The 26,088-nt window shown below is 39.1% G+C and overlaps 1 protein-coding gene across 2 annotated transcripts in view; it reads left to right on the top strand.

The window, feature by feature from the left end:
• The window catches only part of PPP4R4 (protein phosphatase 4 regulatory subunit 4), a 72,135-nt gene that overhangs the window by 2,407 nt on the left and 43,640 nt on the right, over positions 1–26,088 (top strand). For both annotated transcript variants that reach the window (XM_060687334.2, XM_034418399.3), the window contains exon 2: positions 229–302. In XM_060687334.2, coding sequence (XP_060543317.1) covers positions 229–302 — 74 coding nt within the window. The remainder of the gene's footprint in view (positions 1–228; positions 303–26,088) is intronic.

The following is a 26,088-nucleotide window of genomic DNA, read 5'->3' as shown; positions in this document are numbered from 1 at the left end:
AAGTAAAAGTGGCCCTGGTGATGAATAGTACAATCCTATGCATGCCTACTCAGAAGTAAGCCCCTTTGAATTCATCGGGACTTACTTGCAGGTAAGTGTGTGTGGGATTGTAGTATAAATATACTTGTGGCATTGAACGTTCAAATTTGAAAGTGGAGATAGTTGTTAACAAATTGAAGTATGGAGCTGAGATGTCAATAATGTTAATTTCTGTATCATGTCTGACAGACACCAGAAGAAATAGAGAGACTGACAGTTGATGAAGAACTCAATGATATTGAAAGGGCTGTGTATCTACTCAGGTATAGTTTAGATACTATCATTTTAGTACCTTTTATTTAAATGTTTCCTTCTCCACATTCTTAGTAATTTTATTTCTTGAGTTCTGAGTTGTAATGATACTGTAAAAGGAAGATTAAAATAATGTGTGACAGTAAGACTCTGTTAAACCTACATGGCAATATAGTCTTATACGAGAATGGTTGCTAAGCTATTTTTGGGCCTTATACTTTAACCTTGCTCTTGTTTGAAAGTTACAAAACTGAATGATGATATTAATAAGACTGATACTGATTCACTTTATATTTATAGAACAGTTTTTACTATGATTATGCAGGAATTCAGATTTTTGTCTCCTTCAAAAGCTATGTAGTAATGGAAACTTTTAAAGGGTACGTTTTTAGGATGAGAAATATTTAAATCTGTATTGGCTTTTAATCATAGTTTAATTTTTTATCTGTATTTCCTTATAAAATGTATAGTTGCTTTTGCCTTTTAAAATGCATACTTAAGCACCATTTAATTGCCTAGAGCACTATTTGCCTAAAAGTCAGATTTTTGACTTTTTGGAGAAGGTACAATGCTGAATGATTTTGATATAGGCTGGCCCCTTTACACAGTGTTAACTGAAAGAGGTGCCAGCTGTAAAGTTTCTTTAAATTTGAGCAGTTATATTTAGTGCTTTTGAGAGTCATGTTTTTTTTGAAAATGAAGCTTTTACTTTGCTAATAGCTACCACTTTTTTCAACCTTTTATATATTTTATAATTGTCCTATCTATTAAATACCTTCATCTTTCATTGGTTCTTTTAAATATCTTATAGTAAACAAAATGTTATTGTAGAATACTTGTTTGGAGTCATTATGTCCTTTTTCAGTGTTAATATATACTATTTGTTCAAATGTTGAATAATTACAAGGAATTTATTGAGGTGGGTAGAATGGGTAAAATAGAATTTCAGCCCTTCTAAACCTAGACACAATCTAGCAACCTATTCTAGCAGCAAACCAATATTTTATTTAAAAAAAGTTATAAAGTTCTTTCTGACCCTACAAAATCCATTTCCAATATCTTCATTAAGTAGGCATAGGTTGGAAGAATGTCGGCTTGCTCGACAGAGTAACAGAGGCCATACTCATCGTCATTGGTGACTCATTTGATAACACCTACCTTTTTCTTAGTATGTGGTTGCTATAAAGATGCAAGGCAGGTTTGTGCTACTTTATTTCTCATAAGAATAAATTTGGTAGCTGGCAAGGGTGGATAATATATTTTCACTGGATGCATGTAAACCTTAGATGCTTTTATAAAATTCAAAAATTTCATGATATGAGGTAATAATAACAAATGTGGATAAGGATCATTAGATTGATTTTTATGGTTTTGTGTTTTCAGGGTTAGGGTTTATTTTTATTCATTGATTTTTTAAAAAAATATAATTATAGTTGTTACTCTTTGAACAAATTGCATATGAGTATGAATGAAAAGCAAGTTCATTCAGCCCTTGTTAAAAACAGATAATAAAATACAATGCTCTGTAAAATGTCATCTAAAAACCCTTGTGTTACCAATATGCAGGTACAAGCTTTTCTTTTTTACAGTTTAGAAAATAAGTTACTGTGCATTGCCGGTTTCTTGGAAGTGATCCTGGTCTCAGATTCTCTTTGGGTGTTTCTTATACATTCCTGGGCTTAGAGAGTATTTCTTCCAGACTAGATTGTATAACTTCTGATGCAAAGTAGAAATTATTTATTTAATTTATATACAACCCATCTCATTCTGAAGAGCGACTTTGGGCAGCTTATAATTAAAATCATAAATATTAAAAATATTAAAAACATTAACTTCAAAGATAATAATTTGAATGAAGGCAAATGAAATATAGCTGTGTGTTTATTTTTAAAGCTTATGAACATAATAGCATGACATCAGCTTAAGTTTCCTTATATATTGTCCTTTCCATGTTAAACTCCAAATAACCTTCTGTTGGAGGTTACACTTTAGTACAGAATCACAAAGTGAAGAGCAAGTAATATCCATATTTTTGTTATTCTGTTATCATATTTGTCGCCATATATTACCAGTAACCAGGATGTTACTGATTTGACTGGAGCCTATTCTTTGCTGTAATATCATCTCCTTTAGTTGTTTTTAAATTGTGGGCTGGTTTGGTCTAAAAATATATTGTATGTAGTGTGCCTTGTCCCTCCCATGTACATTTTATAGTGTGCCTTGTTCCTGCCGTAGAGTTTTTGAACAAATTAAGCTCTATCTTGTGATAGTGTGCACAAATAAATCTTGCTTTATTGTAGATATTACAGCAATGAGGCCTACTTGATTATGTATATAAATGTAAGATATGTAAATTTAAGGCTGCTGCTATGTTTCCAGTATAAGTGTACTCCTGAAGGGAATGTGAAGTGATCCAATATAAAGAACTTGTTTCTATATATATTTGTTCCATACCAAAACTATGCAATACTTTAGGTCAGTGGTGACGAACCTTTTTGGCACCGAGTGCTGAAACGGGAGCGTGCCCACGCCTGTGTGCCAAAAACCAAAAGATCAGACTGGCCACCTGGTCTTCTGGTTTCTGGTGTGCATGCACACGTGAAGACCACCTGTCCGGTGTACTATGCACTATTTTGGGAGCTATGACGAATTGAATGAGTTCTCGGTGGCGCTCCATCTCCAGTCTGGAGCTATTCTGTTAGCAGTGGCAGGGGGCTCTGCCTATCAATGTCCCATCGACCTGTTCAAAATGGATGGGGCGTGCTAGGGGTCTTGTGCCTATCCCTAGCTGTTGGACTATGGGGAGGCTGATAAGACATCTGGTACAGCTTGTGTCTATGACAGCTTCTACCTCCCCTTGGGTTCCTTTTTCTGGCACTACAGCCTGGGTTTTAATAGTGAAGGGGTGGATGGCTTCACTTACCATAGGGTCGTCTTTGCTGCTGCTGTCTTCGGCAGAACCCAGAAGGGTTTCTCTGGCTGGAGTGTTTCTCTGGCTGGAGTTTCCTCATCCCCAGTTGGAAGGAGAGGAACCTCAACAGCCTGTTGGCAATTCTCCCCTTGTCCTGTGGCTTCCTCGGGGTTCTTTTCCCTCAGGGTGCAGAGGGGGTCCGGACCTGAGGAACTGGCGCTGGGGCCAGGCACTCTTACACCCTGTGTCCATGCTGACTGCATTGGTAGCACTTGATCGTCCCAGGCAGCGTGGGCTGCGGCACGTTGGTTAGCTTGACTGGAGTTCAGCGGCCTAGAGTTCTTTTTGCTGGTTTCTCAGCAATTGGCTTCTGATGGGGATGGATTTCCAGATCCATGGCCACTGCTGTGTTGTACCAGGCTTGTATACGCTCTGGAACTCCCCTGACGCCACAGGCTTGTCTGAGGTCCGGATCTAGGGCCTCTTTGAAGTGGTAGATGAGAAAGCATTCAGGCCAGTCTCTCAATTTTCCAGCCAGTCTCCAGAATTCCCACACTAATTCTTTGGGGGCCGGCCTGCTTGCTTCAGCACTTTGATCTGGCCTTCGGCTTCTATCCAGTGGGCTGTACCATCAAACCGGCCTCGGAGCAGTTGGATGAACTCATCCGCATCTTCTAGCTCTGGGGCTCCTTTATCAGGTAGTTCAGCTATCCATTCTGCTGCTTCTCCTTCATTCATGCCATCTGCAATTGGTGAAATCATGTCCCGATCGGTATGATATTGGTCCCCATAGTGATCAATGTGGGACCAGACCTGATTGAGGAAGTAGGCCAGTTTCCCTGGGGTCCTGTCGAACGTTGCTCTAAAAACTGTGGAGGTGGAGTGGCTGGCAGGGCTGGTAGCGGGGCCGGTGCTGGCTGTGGGACAGGCGCCTGTGGCAGGGCCGGAGCTGGCGTCCATTGATATTGAACTCACCCCTGGCCAGGGTAGAAGGCCCAGCCAGGGGGGATCTGGTCAGCTGGAGGCAATCTGAAGACTAGCGGCTGAGGGGAGGTGTTAGGCCTAGGCCCGTGATGGCAAACCTATGACACACGTGCCACAGGTGGCACACGGAGCCCTCTGCGGGCACGCGAGCCATTGCCTAGCTCAACTCCACTGCACATGCGCATCCTGCCGGCCAGCTGATTTTCAGGTCTGCCCTGCAAGTGGCAGGCGTGGGGAGACCTACCTTTCTCCTCACTTTCTGCTGCCTGTGCCTTCCCAGATCTCCAGAGATTCCCCTCCCAGTGATGTTTTGGGAGGCGAGGCTTTTTTTCCTCCTCCCAGCCGTTTTGGAAGCTAACCATGGCTCAGGGCAAGGTTATCTTCGAGACCGCCTTCTACCGCATAGCTCCCAGCAACCGGTAAGATCCCACAGAGTTGGTCTCTTCTGGGTCCTGTCAGCTAAATAATGCCGGCTGGCAGGCCCATGGGGGAGGGCCTTCTCTGTGGCTGCCTCAGCTCTCTGGAACCAGTTACGTCCTGAGGTCCGGACCATCCCCACCCTATTGGCTTTCCGAGAAGCGGTGAAGACCTGGCTTTTCCGGCAGGCCTGGGGCCGTTGATCTCGCTCTTGCGATCCGGCGAGATCCGGCCATGAATGGTATGAATGAGTTTTAATGTTTTTAATGTTTTTAATTTTAAAATGTTTTTTATTAGGATTTTAAATGTATTGTGAGCCACCCTGACTCTTTGGAGAGGAGTGGCATATAAATTGAATTAAATTGAAATTGAAATTTTTTCCTCCTCCCAGTCGTTTTGGAAGCTTCCCCCCCCCCACTCCCAGCCATTTTGGGAGGCAAAGGCTTTTTTCCCTCCCCCCCAGCCGTTTTGGGAGACAAAGGCTTTTCCCCCCCTCCGAGCCATTTTGGAAGCTTTCCCCCCCAGCCCAGCCGTTTTGGGAGGTAAAGGCTTCCCCCCCCTGTGCTGTTTTGGGATGTGAGGCCAAAAGGGCGGGTTGTGCGCACATGCAGGGGTCACGCGTGCATGCCGGGGGGTTGCGCGCATGTGCAGAGGGGTGGGGCATGTGGGAGAGTCATTGCATTATGGGTGTGGACACGTGCATGTGCACAATAGCGTGCGCGTGCATGCTTTTGGCACCCGAAGGAAAAAAGGTTAGCCATCATTGGCCTGGGTAGTCCCAACGATGGTCCTTGTAGTGCTGGATTGGATTGGGCCAACGGACCCTGCTGCTGCCCTGTTCCTACTCCAGCAGGAGCTGTCATCCCGGTAGACCGGGCCCGATGAGGAAGGCTCAGTTTGGTGCCGACTGGAACAAGGCTGATACCTGCTGGGCATCACTGTGATCCCCTGGCCTAGAAAGGTGAATGTGGGCTGAGTCAGAATCCAGCTGGGTGGGCCGGTACTAGGAGGTTGCGCGAAGCCCCCCCGCTGAGCTGGTTGAACTGCTAGCGACTGGCTTCTTATTAGCTGCAGCAAGCTCCACTCTCTGGAGTCACTGAGATCAGCCGGTTCTGGTGCTCTCCACTCGAGGGCCTGGGTCTGCTCCACTCTGCTCACCCCCATCTGCTGTTCCTGCAGCATCGCCCCGGTCATCAACTCTTGAGGTGGCGTGGGCTTGCAGCTTCACCCCACAGAGAGGGATCTAGTTGAGTAGCTTGCCAGGGCACTGGCTCTTCGGGCTGGGTGTCCTGTCGGTGTTCTGCTTCAGCAGCCTCCACTGCCTTCACTACAGATTCGGAAGGGGAGTAGAGGGTCTTGATGTGGACCATTGAACTAGTCCCAATGGTTCCCTCTGTGGTCGCCGTTTTCTCCTCCATCATCCCTGAGTCTTGACGCTGCCCAGTATTGGGTCGGTGCTCAGGGCTCAGGATCCCGGACAGCACCCCGGAGATCAGGGAGCTGGTTGAAGTTTTAATGCAGATTCGGGTTAATGTCAGGGTTCCAAGTAACGCCCTCAACGAAAGAAGACTTTGAGTTCCTCAAAGTTCCATTTTATTAGAGATATCATATTGGCACATCTGGGAAAATCCGAATCTGAAAGCTTCCAGGTTTTCCCCACCCAAAAGAAAGTCCAAGTTCCTTCCCCCTGCACCCACATGTCCATCACATGGTCCAATCAATGCACCATCCCAACTGGAGATGTCTCCCAGTCATGTCATTCCAGGTGCAGGCTGGATTTCCTTGACTCTCAGAAAAATAAATGTTATTACGGCTAGATATCTCTGCTACTCCATGCAATCCCCCCTCCTAGTTTTCCACAGCACTAAGTGTGGAAGCCCTGAAGGTCCAAAGAAAAAGATGGCCTCCGGAGCCGACAACCACCTGGCTGGCATGCCAGAAGAGCAACCGACGACGGCTCACGTGCCCGGAGAGATGGCTCTGTGTGCCACATCCGGCACGTGTGGCATAGGTTCACTATCACGGCCTTAGGTAGCCTCATCTGAAAATTTGATCTCTAAATTTTGTTAATATTCAATAATGAAATGTTTTGATGTGTTTTTAAAGTTTGCTTTCTGGACTATTTTATACTATATAAAATTTATATTGAAAGTAATCTCGTTTACAATTTTTAAACTGCCCACAGTTGGGTGGCATATACATTTAATAATTAATGTAATGTACATCTAATAAGTAAATAAACATTTAAAAATTATTTGGTAACTCTGCTATCTGATTGCATGAGAATGCTCAATCTGTGATCTTTAATTTTCTTTTTATTATTCTAATCGTCCTAAATCCTCTGTATGCTCTCAATTAAATGAGTGATTACTACCTCCTGTTGATAGAAGTATTTTCAATAGTAGAAGGCCTTAAATTGATTACTATGATTACTATCACAAGATAGTAGATCCACTTATATTGGAAACAATTTTTATTCATACTCAGATTGTTAAATAAATAACATATAGTTATTAGATTAAAATATCCAATTTTTTATTTAAAAAATAGCACTTTAACTAGTGAGAATTATCCTTGATGGAGTACAGAAATTAAAGAAACTGCACAAAATGTATCCTGTTATTAGTTATAGATAAATTTTCAAATCTTTAAAGATACAAAGAATTCAATTAAAATGTCACAAATGTTAATCATCCCCCCTAACAAGGAATCATCCCCAGTTTTCAGAGCAATGGTGAAATAGATACATAGTTAAAAAAAAAGGGCAAAGATGCTTTTGGGGGGGGGGTCCCATGTTATGCCATTGTTTTCACCCAAGTTGGGTTTTTTGTTTGCTTGCTCTTTTGTTTTTACTTTTCAGTCAGGCCAGCATTCCCGGAGTTTCCATCCAAATACTGATTATAGGAAACCTTAGTTACCTTTTGTGATCAGCCAAGATTGCCCAAATATTGCCACCTGCTGAAATGTAAATATAGTATTGTAAATCTGCTTCTGAGAAGAGATTAGGATCAAATGAGTTTCTTGGAGAGTGTTCCATAAATTCTGGACCCCTGTAAAAAATACCTTTGCTCTTCTTAAATGATATTTTACTTAGTGAAGGACTGGACATAAATGCCATTATGCAATGATAGGATCTTGAGTTTGTGACTATGTAATGTTATGGATTTCTTTATAAGAATGACTTAAAGTATTGTAAGGAGAATATGAAGATCTGAAGCCTAAATAAAGTTGATTTAGCTTTCAAAATAATTATTTCAATTTTGATCAGATTTCCTTGCAGAGAGGACTTCAGTCTACAAAAGCTTCTGCTCAGTGTATTAGTTGTTAGTGTGCAAAGACTTTGGAAGTGCTATAACACAGCATTGCTACCTTTTACTTCATTGTTGTGTTATGTTATCAAAGTCTACCTTTCTAAGCAAGCCAGGAAAAGAAGTTTTGCTTTTAATAATTGAAAGCCCTTTTTTAAAGCTGCAGTATGTAATTTAGGGAGCCAATTATTATCAGGGGATGTCTTATTTTGGGGGAAACAGGGTATGAATAAATAAAGTATTGTCATTGTAGTCCTGGTGTCAGTAAAACTCCATTAAGGGCTGCCAGGAATAAGCCTAACCCAATTGTAACCTTGATCAAATAAACCAACTTTATATTTCTTCCTTTTACTTATAACAATCTTAATTTTAGTCTGTTCAAATAATGTTATAGAACTTGATTTTTTTTCATTTCTTCTTTGTCCCTTATAAATGAGCTTTAATGATTCTCTTTTGTAAATACAATTTAAAAATATATATACCCTACTCTCTTAGTTTATTGTTTGTATGTCCCTTTAATTATTATTAATCAGACTCCTCATGCGGAGCAATTACCTGGAATACTACAGTAATGGGTGATCTATGATAGTCTACTTTATCTGGAGAGGTTTGAAGAGCTAGTCTAGTTGCTGGTACTTCATTCTTCACCATAGTCATCAGTTCTACTTTTTGCAGAGCTAATCTTCAGTTTTGGGTTTCTTCTTCCAGAAGTCACATTCAATAATGAGAGATTCTGAGAAAATGAGGAGATAAAGGTCATAGTGAGGGAAGCCCAACTGTTGTAAATGGTTGTAAATACAATACACTATTAGGCCTGAGTTAGAGAGGAGCTATCTTATTTGGGTTATCTAGTTTTGGAAATTTAGTTATTGAACTTTGATATTGTTAAATTTTAATGTCATATACCATATATTTTTACACTGTTATTTCTGTAACTGTTTGTTTTATCTTTCCCTTTTTTTTTCTTGAAAAGGCCTTAGGGCTATTCAATAAAAATACACACTACACTGTTAGGATTTGTAGATAAATTACATTGGCTGCAATAAGCAAAGAAAAATAAAACAGAAATGTTCCACAAATGAGAATAATTGTCATATAGAAAAATGTGTGGACAGAGATAACATATGGACATTTTCTCTTAAAAAGTCAGTCATTTGAACTCTTAAACTAAATATCTTGAACATGAAACAGTTTATTAAAACTATTTGACATTATCTGGAACCCTAGTAAGTAAACCTATTGTTGGAAGAAAATTTCCTGAGTTTGTTCCCAGCTAAGTAGTCACCGATGCTGAGAAGAAATAGACAGGAAAGTCAGCTGCCAGAAAAGGGATCCTTTAATTCAGGAAGGCAAGTAAAGTAGTGACTCAAGAGTTCCTGGCTTGCAAGCAAACTTGGAAGTGTGACTCTGAGCCTTTTATGCTTAATTCCCCTTTGAAGCTCCTGCAGTTTGATGGGTTTCTGATTGTCCTGGATTTTGTTTTACTGGGTTAATCTTGGTCTCAGGTCTTTTGTTTTTCCTGTCCTAGGAGTTAATCCTGCCAGGGAGGCAGGAAAAAGGGAGTTTCAGTTTACCTTGGAGAGTTTATTTTTAGCCTATTCCTCTTATCTTAATGGCTCTACTTAAGTGTTCCTTTCAGCTGGTGCTTCTGCCTGGATTTTTCTTAAAAGGGGGAAGGGCTGGCTTGAGTCTTTTGGCTGTTTGACTGTTTTCTGAGGTTTCTGGTGCTGTGAGGTTTCTGGTACTGTCCTTTTGGGGTATACTTCCCACATTTATAAAAGCAAATAATTCTGTAGCAGCTTGTCAATGTCAGTATGTAAGTTTATTTCACTCATATTCCAAAGATGTAATAAATTCAGAAGAGCCTTATATTTTTACCTCATTGTGTTTAATCATTAGGGGAAAAATGCTGTATAGCAGTATAAGAAAAGTGATTTTGTTCACTTTAATTTTTAGTGTTCACACTAAAGATTAATTATTGCTTCAGAAAAAATATACTAGAACAGGGAAAGAAGGAGGAGAACTAAAGTGCTCATTTCTGCGATGTATATACATTGAAAGTATTACTTAAATTGTCATGCTGGCATGAAGACAATATAATTGGCTTTAGGGAAAAAAAGGGAAGGGAAACGCTGCTGATGTTGATAAGCTTTTGAATCAAGGAGCTTTGCACTAATATCCAGCAATGGATGAATACAGATTTTTTTTGATAGTTGCAAACAATTTTAATATGCTATTTTGATTTAAGAGTTTGGGTGCATAATTAAGAAGTTCTGTGAAATACAGTATGTTTATTCTAGTTGAATTGTGTGTTAAAATATGTCGGGATGTACCCAACAAAAATCAGCAGTACACTGTTTCAAGATGGAATATTGTGCTATGAACAAAGCTGTTTTCAAGGATACTCTAGTGCAGAGGTATCAAACTTGAGGCCCAGGGATCCGGATCTGGCCCGTGGGGTGCTTAGATCTGTCCCTCGGGGCTGCCCTGGAAACAGTGAAGGAGCGGCCCTCAGTGCCTCTGCCAGTGAAAATGGAGCTCAGGAGGGTCGCCCACTCTGTTTTTGCTGGCAGAGGTTTGCAGGAGGCCGTCGCAGCCAAAAATGGAGCTTGGGAGCCCATTTTCGCTGGCAGAGTGCTTGGGCCACCACAGGCGCCCCCAACACAAGTGACATTCAGCTGGCCATGACCATCCTGGACTCCCAAGATCAAATACAACCCTAATGTGGCCCTCAATGAAATTGAGTTTGACACCTGCTCTAGTGTGTTATTCTTTTCTTGGGTTTTCTATTCTTGTTTTTGATTTGCTTTGTTTCATTCACCCAACAAAAGTCTGTATCTTTTGGGGATGCTATTTTGTGACTTTACAAAATTCCTTTGTAATTTTGTAAATCATGGAATTCTTTCAAATCTGTGTTACCTAAAAATTATACTGTTCCAGCAACTAGGAATAATTTATTATTAGAAGTTATATATTATTTATATCAAAAGAAGGAAATATTGAGTAGGGAAAAATAAAAGAATATAAATAAAAATTTCTTACATGTATTATACATTTAAATTAACATTTTCATTGTTATTATTCCCAATTTTAAATATTATAACCAATTTATAAGTACCTTAAGTATTTTTGGTGATATCTGAGCTCCGTTGTGAAATCTTATTTTTTAATGAACATTTTATTATTGTAAATTATAATTTTGTTTTTAAAATTTATTTATGGATTTATATGACCATACTGGTCAAGTAGCCACTTTTAATGCTTTTTACATTGTTTCTTACTCTAAGGGGTCACAGTATTATCTGATTATTAAATCACTAGCTTAAGCTTTGTACAATGGACAGAGATTTAATACAAACACTATGATCAGTCACTATGATCAATTTTTGTTCATAACTGTAGATAGATAGCTGTATATAATTATAGACTTAATTTTCATTTCATTTAATGTTTCATGTTTTTTAATTTGGGTATTTATCTTTCGAATAAACATGCAATTGCAATATTTAACTTTTTTCCCATTACTGCTTTTTTCTTAAGGCTCTGATAAACTCAGTTTTAATCTTAGTTTTATTCAGTTTATTAAGAGAGGTAAAAACCACAAATGTTGCTTTGAATGTACCATTGAACCAATATTAGATGCTTCCTTATTTAGCTGCACCAACAAGCAGGAGAAGTTAATTGGCTAACAGGCCTTGCTCAAGAGAGTTTTGTATTATCGTTTTGTCTTATTGTTATATCTGAAGTCAACTGATATCTTTATAGTACTACAGTGGGGGATTTCGTGGGTGCCTACCAGGGGTAGTTTCTACTTACCTTTACTACCGGCTCGCAATGGGGCCGTGCGCGCGCGCGCTCTTCTGCGCATTTGCAGAAGCGTTCTGATGACGTTGGGGTCGGTGGGTAGAGCCTCCCGCTGGTTTTACTACCGGTTCTATAGAACTGGTGCGAACCAGTGAAAACCCACCACTGGTGCCTACATCTGTCATATGCTTGTAGTTCTGAGTAAATGGAAACATTTTACTTTTTTGATAGGTAAAACTCACTGTCAATTTTGTGCTTTAGAAGATAGTTTTATATTATTTCCCCCCTTTGAAAGAAATGAATATAAATACTGCAGAATCTATAAGTACACAATTCTCTCCCTCCCCCCCCCCCCCGCCTCTCTCTCTCTCAGGGTAATAGTGATTTAAAGCTGACCAACTCCTTTAAGACTGAGGATGAGTCAGCAGGGTTATTGCCCTTTAAGAAGCTGCCTATATAAGGGAGGCCATTAGAGGGCATCTCTCTCTCCTTGTGTATCTCTCTCATGTTCTATCTCCATTGTAGTTCTCCGTATATTATCTATCTGTGTGTGCTTCGTGTTATAGTTTGAAGATTGATTGATCGATTGCCTGGCTTTGCTTAGCACATGTATGTATATATATATATATAACTTGTAGATAAACCACTGTTTGAAAAACCTCTGTGTACTGTATTTTGCTCCTGGGTTGTCTCAAAATAGTAGTCACACTGTGCACACTCTGACAATATTTATTATTTATTTATTTATTAGTTCGATTTATATGTCGCCCTTCTCTGGAGACTCAGGGCGGCTTACAATGCATTAAGCAATAGCCTTCATACTTTTGTATATACCTGCTTAGTAGGGCTTTTTGGGGGCCCCTGAGCGGTGTTCTATTTTATACAAAGTCAGCTTATTGCCCCCACAAACCGGGTTTTCATTTTACTTACCTCAAAAGGATGGAAGGCTGAGTCAACCTTGAGATATATATACATATACCCAGACATTCAAGTTACGATGGAGAAAGAGACCAATAACATGCTGGCCTTTCTGGATGTGCTGGTCAACCACAACCCAGACGGGAGCCTTGATACAGGTGTATATCGAAAAACCACGGACCACATTTTACATAATGAGAGCAATCACCCCATTGCACATAAAGTCAGTTGTATTCGGGCACTGCTCAATAGAATAGATACTCATTGTAGTACACCAACAGCTAAAGCCAAAGAGCGGGCATATCTTTATCAGGTATGTAAGCTCAACGGTTATTCAATGGACTTTACCCGAAGGTGTACTACACCTAGGGTTTGACAGCCTATTGAAGGTGCCAGTGGAACTGCTACGTGGAGGGTGCTCCCATATATATGGGGGGGGGGTATCTGAAACTGCCGCATGCGTCCTCTCAGCACATGGAATCAAAGTGGCGCATAAGCCGGACCAAACTCTGAGAATAAGAGTGATGCGCCCAAAAGCCTTGGTAGCACAGTGGTCTAAGGCACCCTGTTATTAAGCTGGTTATTAAGACCAGTTGCCTGCAATTACTGCAGGTTCGAATCTCGCCAAGGCTCAAGGTTGACTCAGCCTTCCATCCTTTCTAAGGTAGGTAAATTGAGGACCCAGTTGTGGGGGCAATAAGCTGACTTTGTATAAATATACAAAAGTATGAAGGCTATTGCTTAGCGCATTGTAAGCCGCCCTGAGTCTCCGGAGAAGGGCGGCATATAAATCAAAATTAAAAAAAAAAAAAAAAGAAACATTACCTAAGGAGGAGGCATCTTCGATAATTTACCACATCAACTGTAGTAACTATGCAAGCAATTACATAGGGGAAATGGCCAAGCAGCTACAGACCAGAGTACACAAACATGAACTGGCTGTCCGACGCAAGGAACAGCGCTCCCAGATCTGGACTCGTATGAAGGAGTACAATCACACATTCAATTTTCAAGAAGCTGAAGTTATTGCCCACGATAGGACTAAAGGAGGATGCCTACTAAAAAGTTCTCCAATAACAATTCCATCAATAGGCATATCGAACTGCCACCGGCCTACCAGGCGTTGAGACACCAGGAAAGACCCTGCAGAAACTGCTTCCCATCGGGGAGCAGAGACCAATGGCACCCTCCCCCCACCCCTGAGCATGCAGATTCAGCCCATGAAGGCATAGTCAGTCCTGACCAAATACAAAGCAACCCGGCAGAGTTGTCTCAAGCTATAACAGACAGGATTAATGAGAAACAAACCGCACCGACCACAAGGTCACAGACAAGACAGCAAATTGCAATGGTTGACAGGCTAACATCATCCCCACAGACAAGCAAGCTAGGAGGGAGGAAACAGTAGGAATTAAACCTCCATCAAACAGCATTACAACAGCAAAAACAACACAGCTAATACAAGTGGGAGATGATTGGAAGGGCCTATTACACGCATAATGGCCAAATTGACTAATGATATATAAAGGCCAAGATCTCTGTAATGGTAGTTTAATACTCTGACGATGTCAGCAGATGGCTGACGAAAGCTTAGTAGAATAAAATTTTAATTATTTTAGTTCCAGAGTTCGCAGAATGTCTGTTTCTTTCTTTACAAGTATACCTGGAACTCGTATTTTTAGAATAGTTTGATATGTACATACACCTACACATACATACATACATACATACATACATACATATATACATACATATTGTGTGTGAACAGAGTTGGTTCTGGGTATCATTCATATTAATCTAATTTGTAGTAACAATGTTAGTAATCTCTATCACATTTATCAAATTTAAGCAATCCTCATTATATTGTTTAAACATACATAAACAAAAAATGCCCAATTCCTCATTTTTATCTCTATCTTCATCTCTCTTTCTTGTTCAATCTGAACATTTCTCTATTGTGTATAGGCAAAGTTGTTTCTGCGTATCATTCATATTAATCCAATTCTCGCTAAAAATGTTAGTAATCTCTCACATTTATCAAATTTAAGTAATTCTCATATTATTTAAACATACACGAGGGAAAAAAACCTAACATCTGTAAACTTCTAATCTTTCTGTCTATTATTTGTATTCATTCTATAAAAATTATATTCTAATATTTCCCCTAATTTTATTTTTGCCTCTTTTAGCTTACAACCAGGCTTCTTTAATATTTACTGGGCAGTTCTTTCTATCTCTTCTCCTTTGTAATGCTTTAATTCTTATCCATTTTTTAATTTGCCTCCCACACTCCTCATCTTTATCTCTATCTGCCTCTATATCTTTCTTGTTCGATTTAAACATTTCTCCTAGTACAATCTTGTACTGCTCATTCTCCCAGATTTCTGCCCATGCCCCAGTCTCTTATCAAAAACATCTTCCTGTCTCTCTGATTATCAGTTGGTCTGTTTTATTTTCTTCGGTCTTTCTTCCTTCAACAGCTGATATGTCAGTCCTATTTTTTAGCTCCAGTCCTTGATTTATTTGTTGATGTGGTCAATCCATCTGTTCTTTCTGCTCCTTTTGCTTGCCTTTTATCTGGTCTTCCTCTTCATCGAGCTGTTGCTTCATTTGCCGATTTTTATGATCCGTATTTTTTTCCCTGTTCGTATTCAATTTGCTTGCTTAAGTAGTCAATTTCATCTAGTCTTTCTGTTAGTTCCACCAGTTCATGGGCAGTTTGATCTTTATTCATTGTTCTTTGCAAAATGTTTTCCATTTTCTCAACTAAACCATCAATTGAATCCATAATACTTTGGAGCAACGAAGTCATTTCATTAAAGAGTCCTCTTATTTCCACAGCTGTTCCTTCAACTCCAGTCATAATAGCAATAAATGTGAAATAAACAATAAAAGCCACAATCTAGTTCAGAAAGAGTCCAAATTTCCAATTATTAGTAGATGGACCTCTCCTCTCAAATTTTCATGCTGCCTTTTTTCCAGCAGGTATTTATTTAACTCAAAATCCATTCCTTTCAGAACAAAGTCAATTATTTAAGTGAGCCAGTTTACTTAATACCCTGATGGTTCAAGGTATTTTCCAAGTTCTTTAAGTCTGCTCTGTGGTTTTAATCTTTTATTCTAGCTTCCCAGAGTCTCTTTTATAAAAATGTGTTTCTTATTTCCACTTTTGGTAAGCATAGGACAATAAACAATTAAAAGTCACAGCCACCAAATTTCCAGGAGTCTAGGAGTCACTTCCCTTTCATCAGGAGATGGTGCTCTCAACTTACTCTTCAGCATGGATCTCTTTATCAAAAATGTTTTCTTTCGCCACTTAAACAGTTATATTTTTAGAACCTTTTCTCTAGGATTTTTTTCCCCATGGGGTAATTTTTAAAGAAAAGAAAAATCATCTCATCCAGAAACAATCTCTATTCACTATTCTCTTTGCTCCTGCACTTTCTTAGGTACTCTGACTGTCCCCAGCTTCATGGCAGCCATGTTGACTGCCGCTGCTCCTCATCTTCGGATGAGGGGGATTTTCCAAGTCAGGGAGGAGAGATGTGGCTCTCCTTGACTTGCAAGGTGCCCCCCTTTGCTTCACCACCCCTAGAGGGTGGCTATGGCTCCTTTCAGAGCCCTCCAATGGAGAGAGCTCAGAGTGGGGCCATGGAGTTCACTGTCCTTGCCTCAAATGCTACCGGAAGTACAGCTGGAAGTCGTCATAAACTCAACTTTTATTCAGTTAAATGTAATTTGGATTTTCTGTGCTTGACAGTAGAGATTTATCTGTGTTCCTGAATTTAATTCATATATAAATATATACTGTAGTTAGATTTGTAAATTGGAAACATAAATTAAATGATTTCTCACATCAGATCCTCTTCTGTTGCCTATATTATATCAGAATGCCATGATTTGATGCCAGTCAAAATATAGTATGTTCAACATTACTATAAGTTTAACTGTTTTTTTATTTATATACATATTAATTACACAAATCAAGCCATGTCTCAACTCATGAAACTTACAAAAGGAGAATTAGTTTTCTTTCATATAATAACCTCCCAATTTGTGTGCATTCTGTGCTGTACCTTCCAAGGCTTCCCACCTCCCTGCAATAGTCCTGCACTCTTTACCAGGGATTCCCTTCTTTTCCAACATAACAACCCAAATGTCTGAGATTACAAAACAACCAGGACTGCTTGTCTTGCTGTCTCTAAGCAATGTGGCCATGTGACGTGCTTTACAACCACATTGTGTGCCTATGGAAATTCCAGTGCCAGTTACAGATGTAACTCAAGGACTACCTGTAATCCAATGAGCAGTTAAGGACAATTTATACCTATCAACTTGATCTCCCTTTTAAAAACCTCAGATAGCTTGTAGCTATTTCATCATTTGGTATACAACAGTTCTATTAAAATATAAATCCAGTTGGTTATAATAATATATTTTCATAAATCTATATCAGTGGCATGATTTAAATAAAACTTTTTCAAGGATTTAAACAATTTCTTTCTTCTGCCACTTTGTTCATGTGAAAAACAACTAGTGTCCTCTGTTGAAGCATTTTTTAAAAGTTAAATATTAATTAGTTTTTATAAGAAACCCAAATTGTTTCCATCATGGTATCCATCTGTACTGACATTAGGAGTGGGTGGCACAATGTTGTGCTGATCCTCCTGTTTTTTCCGTGGTCATTTCATTCAGTGTGGACAAGAGGGAGAGGTTGAGCCTGAAGTCCCTGGTTTTCAGGGTGGGTCATAGGCTTTGACACTGTTAACACATATAGGAATCTACTGGGTGAGGTCAACCATTAACATGGTCAAGTATCATAACTGTGCAGATGACACTGAATTGTATACCTAGGAGACAAGACATTTCTGCCTTGGCACCTATCTCCTGGAACATCATGCCTCCCAAAATCCTAATCCTTATGGCCTTCCAGAAAGCCCTCAGAAATATTTTTTCTGCAAGCTTGGGGAATCCCTTAGTAATTAGGGATCCTGTATATTGGCTGCATTATATATAATAACTTTCATCTCATGGTCTTATTTTATTCATGTTTATTATTTTTAGTAGTTTTTGTACAATGTTTTAATTGTTGGTTTTGTTGTGTGCCACCCTGAGTATGACATGAGTGGCAGTGGTAGGGTTTTACTGGTTCACCCCAGTTCGGGCGAACCGGTAGTGGCAGCAGCAGGAGGCTCCGCCCATCTGCCCAGACATCAGCACGGATACTCTGTGCATGCGCAGAAGGTTCTGATTCCGAACCGGTAGCGAAGGTAAGTGGAACCCACTACTGATGAGTGGCCATATAAATTTGGCAAATAAATAAACATTTGGAGTGCACAATTTAGGTCTTCCTGGATTACAGCACCTTCATAAAGAGCAGATGGCAGTTGTGTACAGGAAGGCATTGCACAGATCTACTTGGTGCATCATTTCTGAAATGTGAGTCTCTCATCACTGTCATTCACACCGTAATCACTCTGCAAACAGATATTGCAATGTACCACATGTGAGGCTGCATTTGAAGACAAATTAGAAGACAATTTAGAAGCTACAGTTGATCCAGAATGCAGCAGAATAAATAAACAATTATGGCTATGACTTGGCACAACCACATTAACACCTCTTCTATATAGGCTGTATTTCTTGCCAGTGAGCTTTCAGGTGCAATTTGTCATCTACAAAGCCAATCATGCTGTAATTATCTGAGGGACAGTTTTTATTCCATTGTTTCTGCCCAACCCTTAAAATTGATAGGGCTCATTTCTTACCCCTTTTCACAAGCAAGACCATCTGACAGTGTTTAGGAAATGGGCAATATCTGTTGTAGCACCTTATCCTTCACACCAGAAATTTGAACAGCTGCAAGGCTTTGAAGACCAGAACTTATGTTGGGTCAGTTGAAGTGTTAGTTTTCACATTATAACGTTTTCTCTCTTTTCTGGTTTAATGTGATGTTGTATCCAACATCTAGTAAATAAACAAATACTGGTGAGTTCATAGACCTCTATGAGAGTCCAGACCTCAATAATAAAGCCCAAGTACATAACAAATATATAAAGGCTTTTCTTCTACTGATATTCATGCTAAACAAGCAAAAATCAATAAACTGTTAATACCATTTGTCTTGAAAGTAGGTTTCTATAAAACTCAGAAAATAGGGAATGAAAGTATGATCTTTCGTACCATATATTCACAGGTTTTTTAAAAAAATGTTTTTGCCATATCTGAGCATAAGAGAGAAAACCTGCATGTTGTTACTTTTCTCATTTTCAGAGATGCTGCAATTCAAAGCTTTTAGCATGTCAGCTTGCTGTTAGGAAAGTAATCCTCTGTATGTTGAATTCATCCTGGCGGGCTCCTCATGTATGGTCCAGATTAGAGAAGACACAAGGACAGGTGTTTCTCGGGATGAGAGAGCAGCAAACAAAAAGCTACAATCTCTTTTATTAGTTACCCAAATACAGCGTCATCAGAAGGCGTTATTATGGCCTCACATCTCATATTACATACGAGAGATAGGAAAACAATGGTAAAGATAAAAAGCAAAACCTAACTCTGGCTGCTTGGTACCAGATACTACCAGGCGAGAGGCCCATCTCTGTTATCTGATTCTCAGGAATGTGTTTACAAAGAGATAAGAGATGTGTCTGCTTTGTTTCTCAAGAATGTTTATACAAGGAGATATCTTTACTTTTGCAGGCACATCCTATGTTATAAACAAAGAGAGAATGAATAGGGCCCTTCAGAGAGTATCCATATGAACCCGCTTTTCATAGTTTGATTATTTCGATGCTAAGCTCCATACAAGTGTCCAACCAGTTAAACTGGTCTATACATGTACTATGGCTACTGCATTCCCACATCTGTTACTGTATATTTTTTATAAAGAGTATAGGGTTAGGGATGTATATGTTTTTTTGCTAAGCTACTATATGGTTTGTCCGTAGCTTTGTTGTGTGAACCAAGTCGTTTGTGATTTAGTCAAGTAAACAGTGTTTAAATAAATCATGACTTAACATGTGTGAGCCAGGGATTTACTTACAGTTGTGACATTTTCTTTAATATTTGTTTTGTTACAAAAGAAGAAGTGATGCTTAAACTTGGTTAACATAAGCTATGAAAAAGAGGGGAAAAAAAGATACACCCAATTGAATACTGTCGCCCTGCCTATTTAACTTATATGCAGAACGCATCATGAGAAAGGTGGGGCTAAATGAATCAAAAGTTGGAGTTAAGATTGCCAGGAGAAATATCAACAACCTCAGATATGCAGATGATACCACTCTAATGGCAGAAAGTGAAGAGGAACTCTTGATGCCATGGTGGGCCCGGTAGGCCCGTTTTTCACTTTCCCCAGGCTGCAGAGCCTTTCTAGGAGCCTTGGGAGGGTGAAAATGGCCTCTCCCCCCCCCCCAGAGGCCCTCCGGAGGCAGGAAACAGTGTGTTTCCTGACTTCCGGTGGGCCTAGAAGGCCCAAAAATCAGCTGGCTGGAGCTGAGCTCGTGTGCCCACCAATATGGCTCCACGTGCCACCTGTGGCACCCGTGCCATAGGTTCGCCATCATGGGTATAGAGTGTCTTTGTTTTTATTCCAGTGAAATAGACTTTTGAGATCTTTTAATCTGAAAGTCTATTGGCTTTCAAAATGATTTTCTGATTCAGGTATGCAGAATTGCCAGAAGGATCATGGATTTCTTTTTAAAGTTCCTTTTGAGTATTTAAAAGTCACCTTTGGCACATGCATTTTTAAGCTGTGTTAATTGTTTTAAACTGCTGAAGTTTAGATGAAAACAAGAGAGCATTAGTCTGAAGGACTAATACTCTAACTTTTTATCTGTCTCTGGAAGATGTTACTTCAGATAGGCAAGTTGGCTTGCTGGGGGAAAGGCAAAATTTTACAGTAAATATGCTTCTAAAGAAAAATAAGAAATTATTTTCTTCAGTGACTAGCTTAAGTCAAGTAAAAGATACCGACATAGTAAATTCTGTTATTGTTCCTTGTCTTTATAGGATTAATTTACTGTAGTATATCAATATATAAGCTGTGTTATTGTCTAATAGAAATAAGTAGGTTCATACTTAAGGTGACCAGATTTTAACATTGGTAAAGAGGGACATTGTGGGCGTGGCTTATTTTGTGGGCGTGGCTAGCTGGTCATGTGACTGGGTGGGCGTGGCTAGCTGGTCATGTGACCAGGTGGCCATGGCTATGTCTATAGGGTAAGGTGAACAGATTTTAACATTGGTAAGAAGGACACCATTCTGGGCGTGGCTTATTGTGTGGGCGTGGCTTGGAGGCCATGTGACTGGGTGGGCGTGGCTACCTGGTCATGTGACCGGGTGGCCATGGCTATGTGTATAGGGACTACTCAGAGGGCTGAAAAGTCATTTCTGACAGGTCCTCACACTTTTGACTGGTCCTCACACTTATGACCATCCTCACATTTATGCCCGTGCAGCATTCTTAACAACCATGTCACTCATTTCACAACTGCTTCTCTTCAACAAGGTGACAAGATAGGGCAAAAATGTAAAATGTGAGGACAGTCATAAGTTCGAGGACTGGTCAAAAGTGTGAGGACCAGTCAAAAATAACTTTTTCAGCCCTCTGAGTAGTCCATATGCATTAAAGGATTACAGCAATAGAGAGGGATGAAGGAATGGAAATTAGAGTAGGAGTGAGGGTAAGAGAGGGAGGAAGAGAGGAGGAGAAGGAGAAAGAAAGAGGAAGTAGGGAGGAGAAAAAGAGGGTGGGGGGAAGAGAAAGTAAGAAGGAAAGAAAAGAGAGAGGTGGTAGGTTTGAGGAGAAAGATTGCTGTACAATAAAAAAGATGAAAGGGAAGAAAGCCAACCCCAAGCAAATATAAAGATATTAAGATAAAGAATGAATTGTTAAACTTTAAAGAATAAAAGAGAACAAATATGAATAAATAGCAATAATTAGAAACACACATACAAACATACAATGTATTTTCTTTGAACAGAATATTTGGCTGGTTCACAAATTTAAACAGCGTTTAGTCATTTCAATTAAATTTACAATTTCTATATTTCCTTTTTGCCATATTTATTCCTCATCTATTTTTTAAAAAAACCAATATTACCCTTCATCCTCATCTCTAATCTTAATCAAATTCAATTTTTCCCTTCTATTCTATATTATACCCCTTCCCATTGTCATCTATTTTTATATCCATCCTCACATTGTTTAATTATGTAATTATATAATACAGTTGTTTAATACAAATTCAACATTTTAATATAAATCAATTAGTTATAAAACTATCTTTTTTGTATATTAATCAATATGAACATGAATATTCCAATTATTTCCATGCAATCCAATTTCTTACAAATCAATTAATTATATTTACCAATAATAATAAACCAAATAATTTCTCCCATATATTCCTCCGAACCACAACTTAACCATTTCTGCTTTCAACACAATATACAATTAATAGTATCTCAATTATTACAATTCCCTAGTTAAATACAGCTTTTTTTTCTTTTGTGTTTTAAAATCTTGAACTCTCCTCCTAAATTTCCCATTGTTTGCAGTTTTTCACCTACCTTTTTTGGGGAGGAAAAATAAAAATAAAAATAAATCTCTCTCTGCCTCATTTTGTCACGCTGCACCAAAGACCCTGGTTTCGGTTTCGTTTCTGAAGCTTAGCTAGGGGGAAAAAAAACTGCTTTACACTGATTGCCTGTAGGGCGGCCCTTTGAAGCCCCGGGCAAGAGTTTAAACAGTTTTTTTTTCTTCTAGCCATCAGCTGGGGCTCAAGAAAAATCGGGACTTTTTTGAAACGCCGCGGGACGCGGGACAAATTGCTCAAAAGCGGGACTGTCCCGCCAAAAGCGGGACGTCTGGTCACCTTATTCATACTTCAACAATTTCTAATTAGAAGGGGAGAAAAAATTAGGGAAAAAATAACAGGAGGAATTTGTACGAATATGGTTAAATATACCCTGGGAAGTATACCCCAGGGGGATAGTGCCAGGGACCTCATAGCACCAGAAACCTCAGAAAACAGTGCCAAGAGACTCATGCAAGCCCTTCCCCTTTAAGAAAACCAAGAAGCACCAGCTGAAAGAAAAATACAGGGCAGCCCTGCTAACAGAGCTAACAATAGAAATAAGTAGAGATAAGGGGAATCAGGATAAAAATAACTCACCCGGAGCTCCCCTTTTCCTCTTTCCTGGCAGAATTTACCCCCAGGATAGGAAAGACAAAGCCCCCAGAACAGGATTAACCCATTAAGGAAGGAATACAGGATCCAGGGCAATCACATTAACTAGAGGCACACAAATAAACCCTTCAAACTGCAGGAGCTTCAAAGGGGAATTAAGAATAAGAGGCTCAGAGTCATACTTCCAAGTCTGCTTGCAAGCCAGGAATGCTTAAGCTGTCACTACTTTTCTTGCTTTCCTGAATTAAAGGATCCCTTTTCTGGCAGCTGCTTCCTCTTTCTTCTCAGCATCGGTGAATGCTTCCAAGTGGGAATGAACCAGGGAAATTTCTTCCAACAATACAAAACTGCAATTCTACCCTTACTCAAGTATTTTTAAATACAGGACCAGTTCCTGAGATGGATTGGCTGATAGAATTTGAACAGATGGGTCAGTGAAAGCCTTGAAAAAAATTAAAACAGATTTGAAAGAAGAAAGACAGCACTGTAGTATTTATACTTATTTATTTGTATTTGTATATTTATACTTATTTATTTGTATATCGCCTGTGTTATTTTTATAAATAACTAAAAGCAATGAACATATCCAACATACCTTTCTCCTATTTTCCCCAGAACAACAACCCTGTGAGGTGAGTTGGAGTGGGAGAGAGTGGACTGGCCCAAGGTCATCAGCTGGGTTTCATGGCTATGATGGCACTTGAACTCATAGTCTCCTGTTTTCTACTGTGGTATCTTAACCACTAGGCCAAATCTGGCTTTCTTTATGTAACTGTTCTATGATAGAATTAATTAATTGCATTATACTGAGTAGATTTTTATTTTTATTGGATGAAGATTTCAGTTTTAACTTTAGGTATCTATAATATGAAGAGCAATTCCATGAGTTATTTCTGCACAATTATTTTGGTTGCTGCTAGCCAATCAATTCTTTGTGATGAATTTCTTAAGTATACATGCAGATAAACCAAGCTAGATTCTTTCCCTTTAAAAGATAATAGAAAAACCTCCAGAGAATCTGGATTCGAAGGAAGACAGGGCCTTTCTTCATATGGCAATCATAGATTATTTTATTAATTGCATTTATAGTCTGTCTTTTTTCTCTGACATCAAGCTTTAATTAGGGGCTTTCCTAATTTTATTTCCTACAGCAACAAAGTAGTTGTAGTTGTAGTTGCAAAGTAGTTTGAGCTACAAGAATGAATGATCCAGAGTCACCTATTGATCTCTGTGATTGAATGGGACTTGGATCTGGTTTTCCCCAGCACATTGGATACATGGTTCGCCTGAATTTAAATTGCAGAAAGAAATACTCAGATTTAGTATTAGAGGGGAAAACATGTTAAAAAATTAGAAAAACTTCATAACAGTAGGAATTAAGAAGCTTCCAGGTAAAAGTTAAGAAGAGAATAATAAGTTAACAATGGAACCAGAGAGCTGTTGGTGTTCTTTTCACTGGATGCATTGAAGAAGCTATTAGATAACTAGTTCTTTTGATGCATTAAATTGCATTCCTCTACTAAGCAGTTGGACTGGTTCAGTGGTCTAAATTAGCTCTTCAGAGTGGATATAATTTTGTTTGAGTTTCAGGTTGTCCTTAAAATTGAACCAAGTCCTTTATTTTCAAACTGTTTCTGAAATTGTTGTATCAGTAGAATACACAGGTAGAGAGTGAACCCTCATACCTAGCTTAGTAAGGCAATAGGATTATATTTTCAATAATGCTTTGTTATGCTGATTTTGGTTGGATGTTAATTGACCTGTGGACCTTGTACCTGTTGATTCAATTGTGCTTGCTGTAGTGCTTTCAGAGTGCATTTAAAATGGAAGCTTTTAGTGAAGGTTGTTTCTTTACTTTTTGGATGAGGTGTATAGGCTCTATTTATTTCTCTTCTATCTTGTAGATGTTTGACCTGCATAGATTTAAAAACCTGAAATATCTACCTGTGTTTGTTTTGGTTCTGCTTAGCACAATGGTTGTGCTTAAGGTATTGACTCTGTGTTTCACTGTTCAGCTATGAATGCTGATATTGTTGGCAGAGCCTGTCAAAATAGTAATAGTGGGAGTGGGTGGTGTTGATTTCTTTCGTTTTGCCTTTGTAATGTTAATTAATGTTATTCATGAAGTTAATCAGAATCAGCTTTTTTTTTGTAGGTAGCATAGCCACCCCACTGCAATTTTTGGAAACATTTTAAAAAGTCATATAGGATAAAAATGCAGAGGTGCCTGTTTCAGGAATTTCTTTCAATTTTTCAGTATATTTGGTTTAAAGAGATGTTAACATGCATGCTGTTTGTACCTCCATGAATTCCAAAATACTTTTGGAGATGTTGGGAAACATTCAGCCAGGCAAGGAAGAGGACTCAAGTGGGGAATTAGCCTAGAATTGTTGCACAATCGCAAGAGGTCATACTAATCTTGTTTATGCATTTGTGTATTGTTTAAGTAAGATATAAGGACAGTAGACATCCTTAAAAAATCATAGGGTTGAAGGGACCGCATATTGAGAATTTTTATACAATTGGGGAATATGCATATATGAAGAATGCATACCAAGAGATACTGTCTCTTAGTAGCTGCTCCATGCTTGTGAAAGTGTTTCACCCTAGAATTAATTATTGCTTAATTCCTTCTAATGTTCTGGAAGCTATTCAAAATGGAACTTCTAAAGAATGTTTGGTTGAATAGTTCATTATCATAGTCTTTAGTTTATTTTACATTGAATTATTTATAATTTATTTTTTTCATTATCACTATTGTAATTTATTGTAACTTTCATTAGTTACTGATAGTTTGTAATTTGGGGGTCCTTCTTGACTGACAATTCCTATTCACTGAAGAAATGGCAGCTCTAGCTAGAAGGGTTTTTACACATTACATCTTGTGTACCAATTGTAGGCATTCCTGGATTGTGAGGCATTCCCCATCACCATGTGCTGTACCTTGAAGAACATTTGGAATTTATAGTTGATACAGAATGAAGGTGCCTGAGCAGTGTTAGGTATATCCTAATATATGTGAGTTGCCTGACTGGTTATGGTTACGCTGGCTGCCATTTGGCTTCTAGGTGTGATTCAAAGTACTAGTTATAATTCTTAAAGTCGTAATGACTCCAGATGTGCAGGGGTGAAATCTAAAAATTTTTCCTACTGGTTCTGTGGGTGTGGCTTGGTGGGGGGGTGTCCTGTGTCTGAGTGGGCATGGCCAACTCAATGTCACTCCCAACCATGCCCACTCAGTCAAGACCCCGTCCCACCAAGC

The sequence above is a fragment of the Pantherophis guttatus genome, chromosome 1 (genome assembly GCF_059756535.1).
Source record: "Pantherophis guttatus breed Tessera chromosome 1, ASM5975653v1, whole genome shotgun sequence".
NCBI classification, from domain to species: domain Eukaryota; kingdom Metazoa; phylum Chordata; class Lepidosauria; order Squamata; family Colubridae; genus Pantherophis; species Pantherophis guttatus.
The sequence above is the reverse complement of the archived record's forward strand: the minus strand, read 5'-3'. Positions and strand labels throughout refer to the sequence as shown.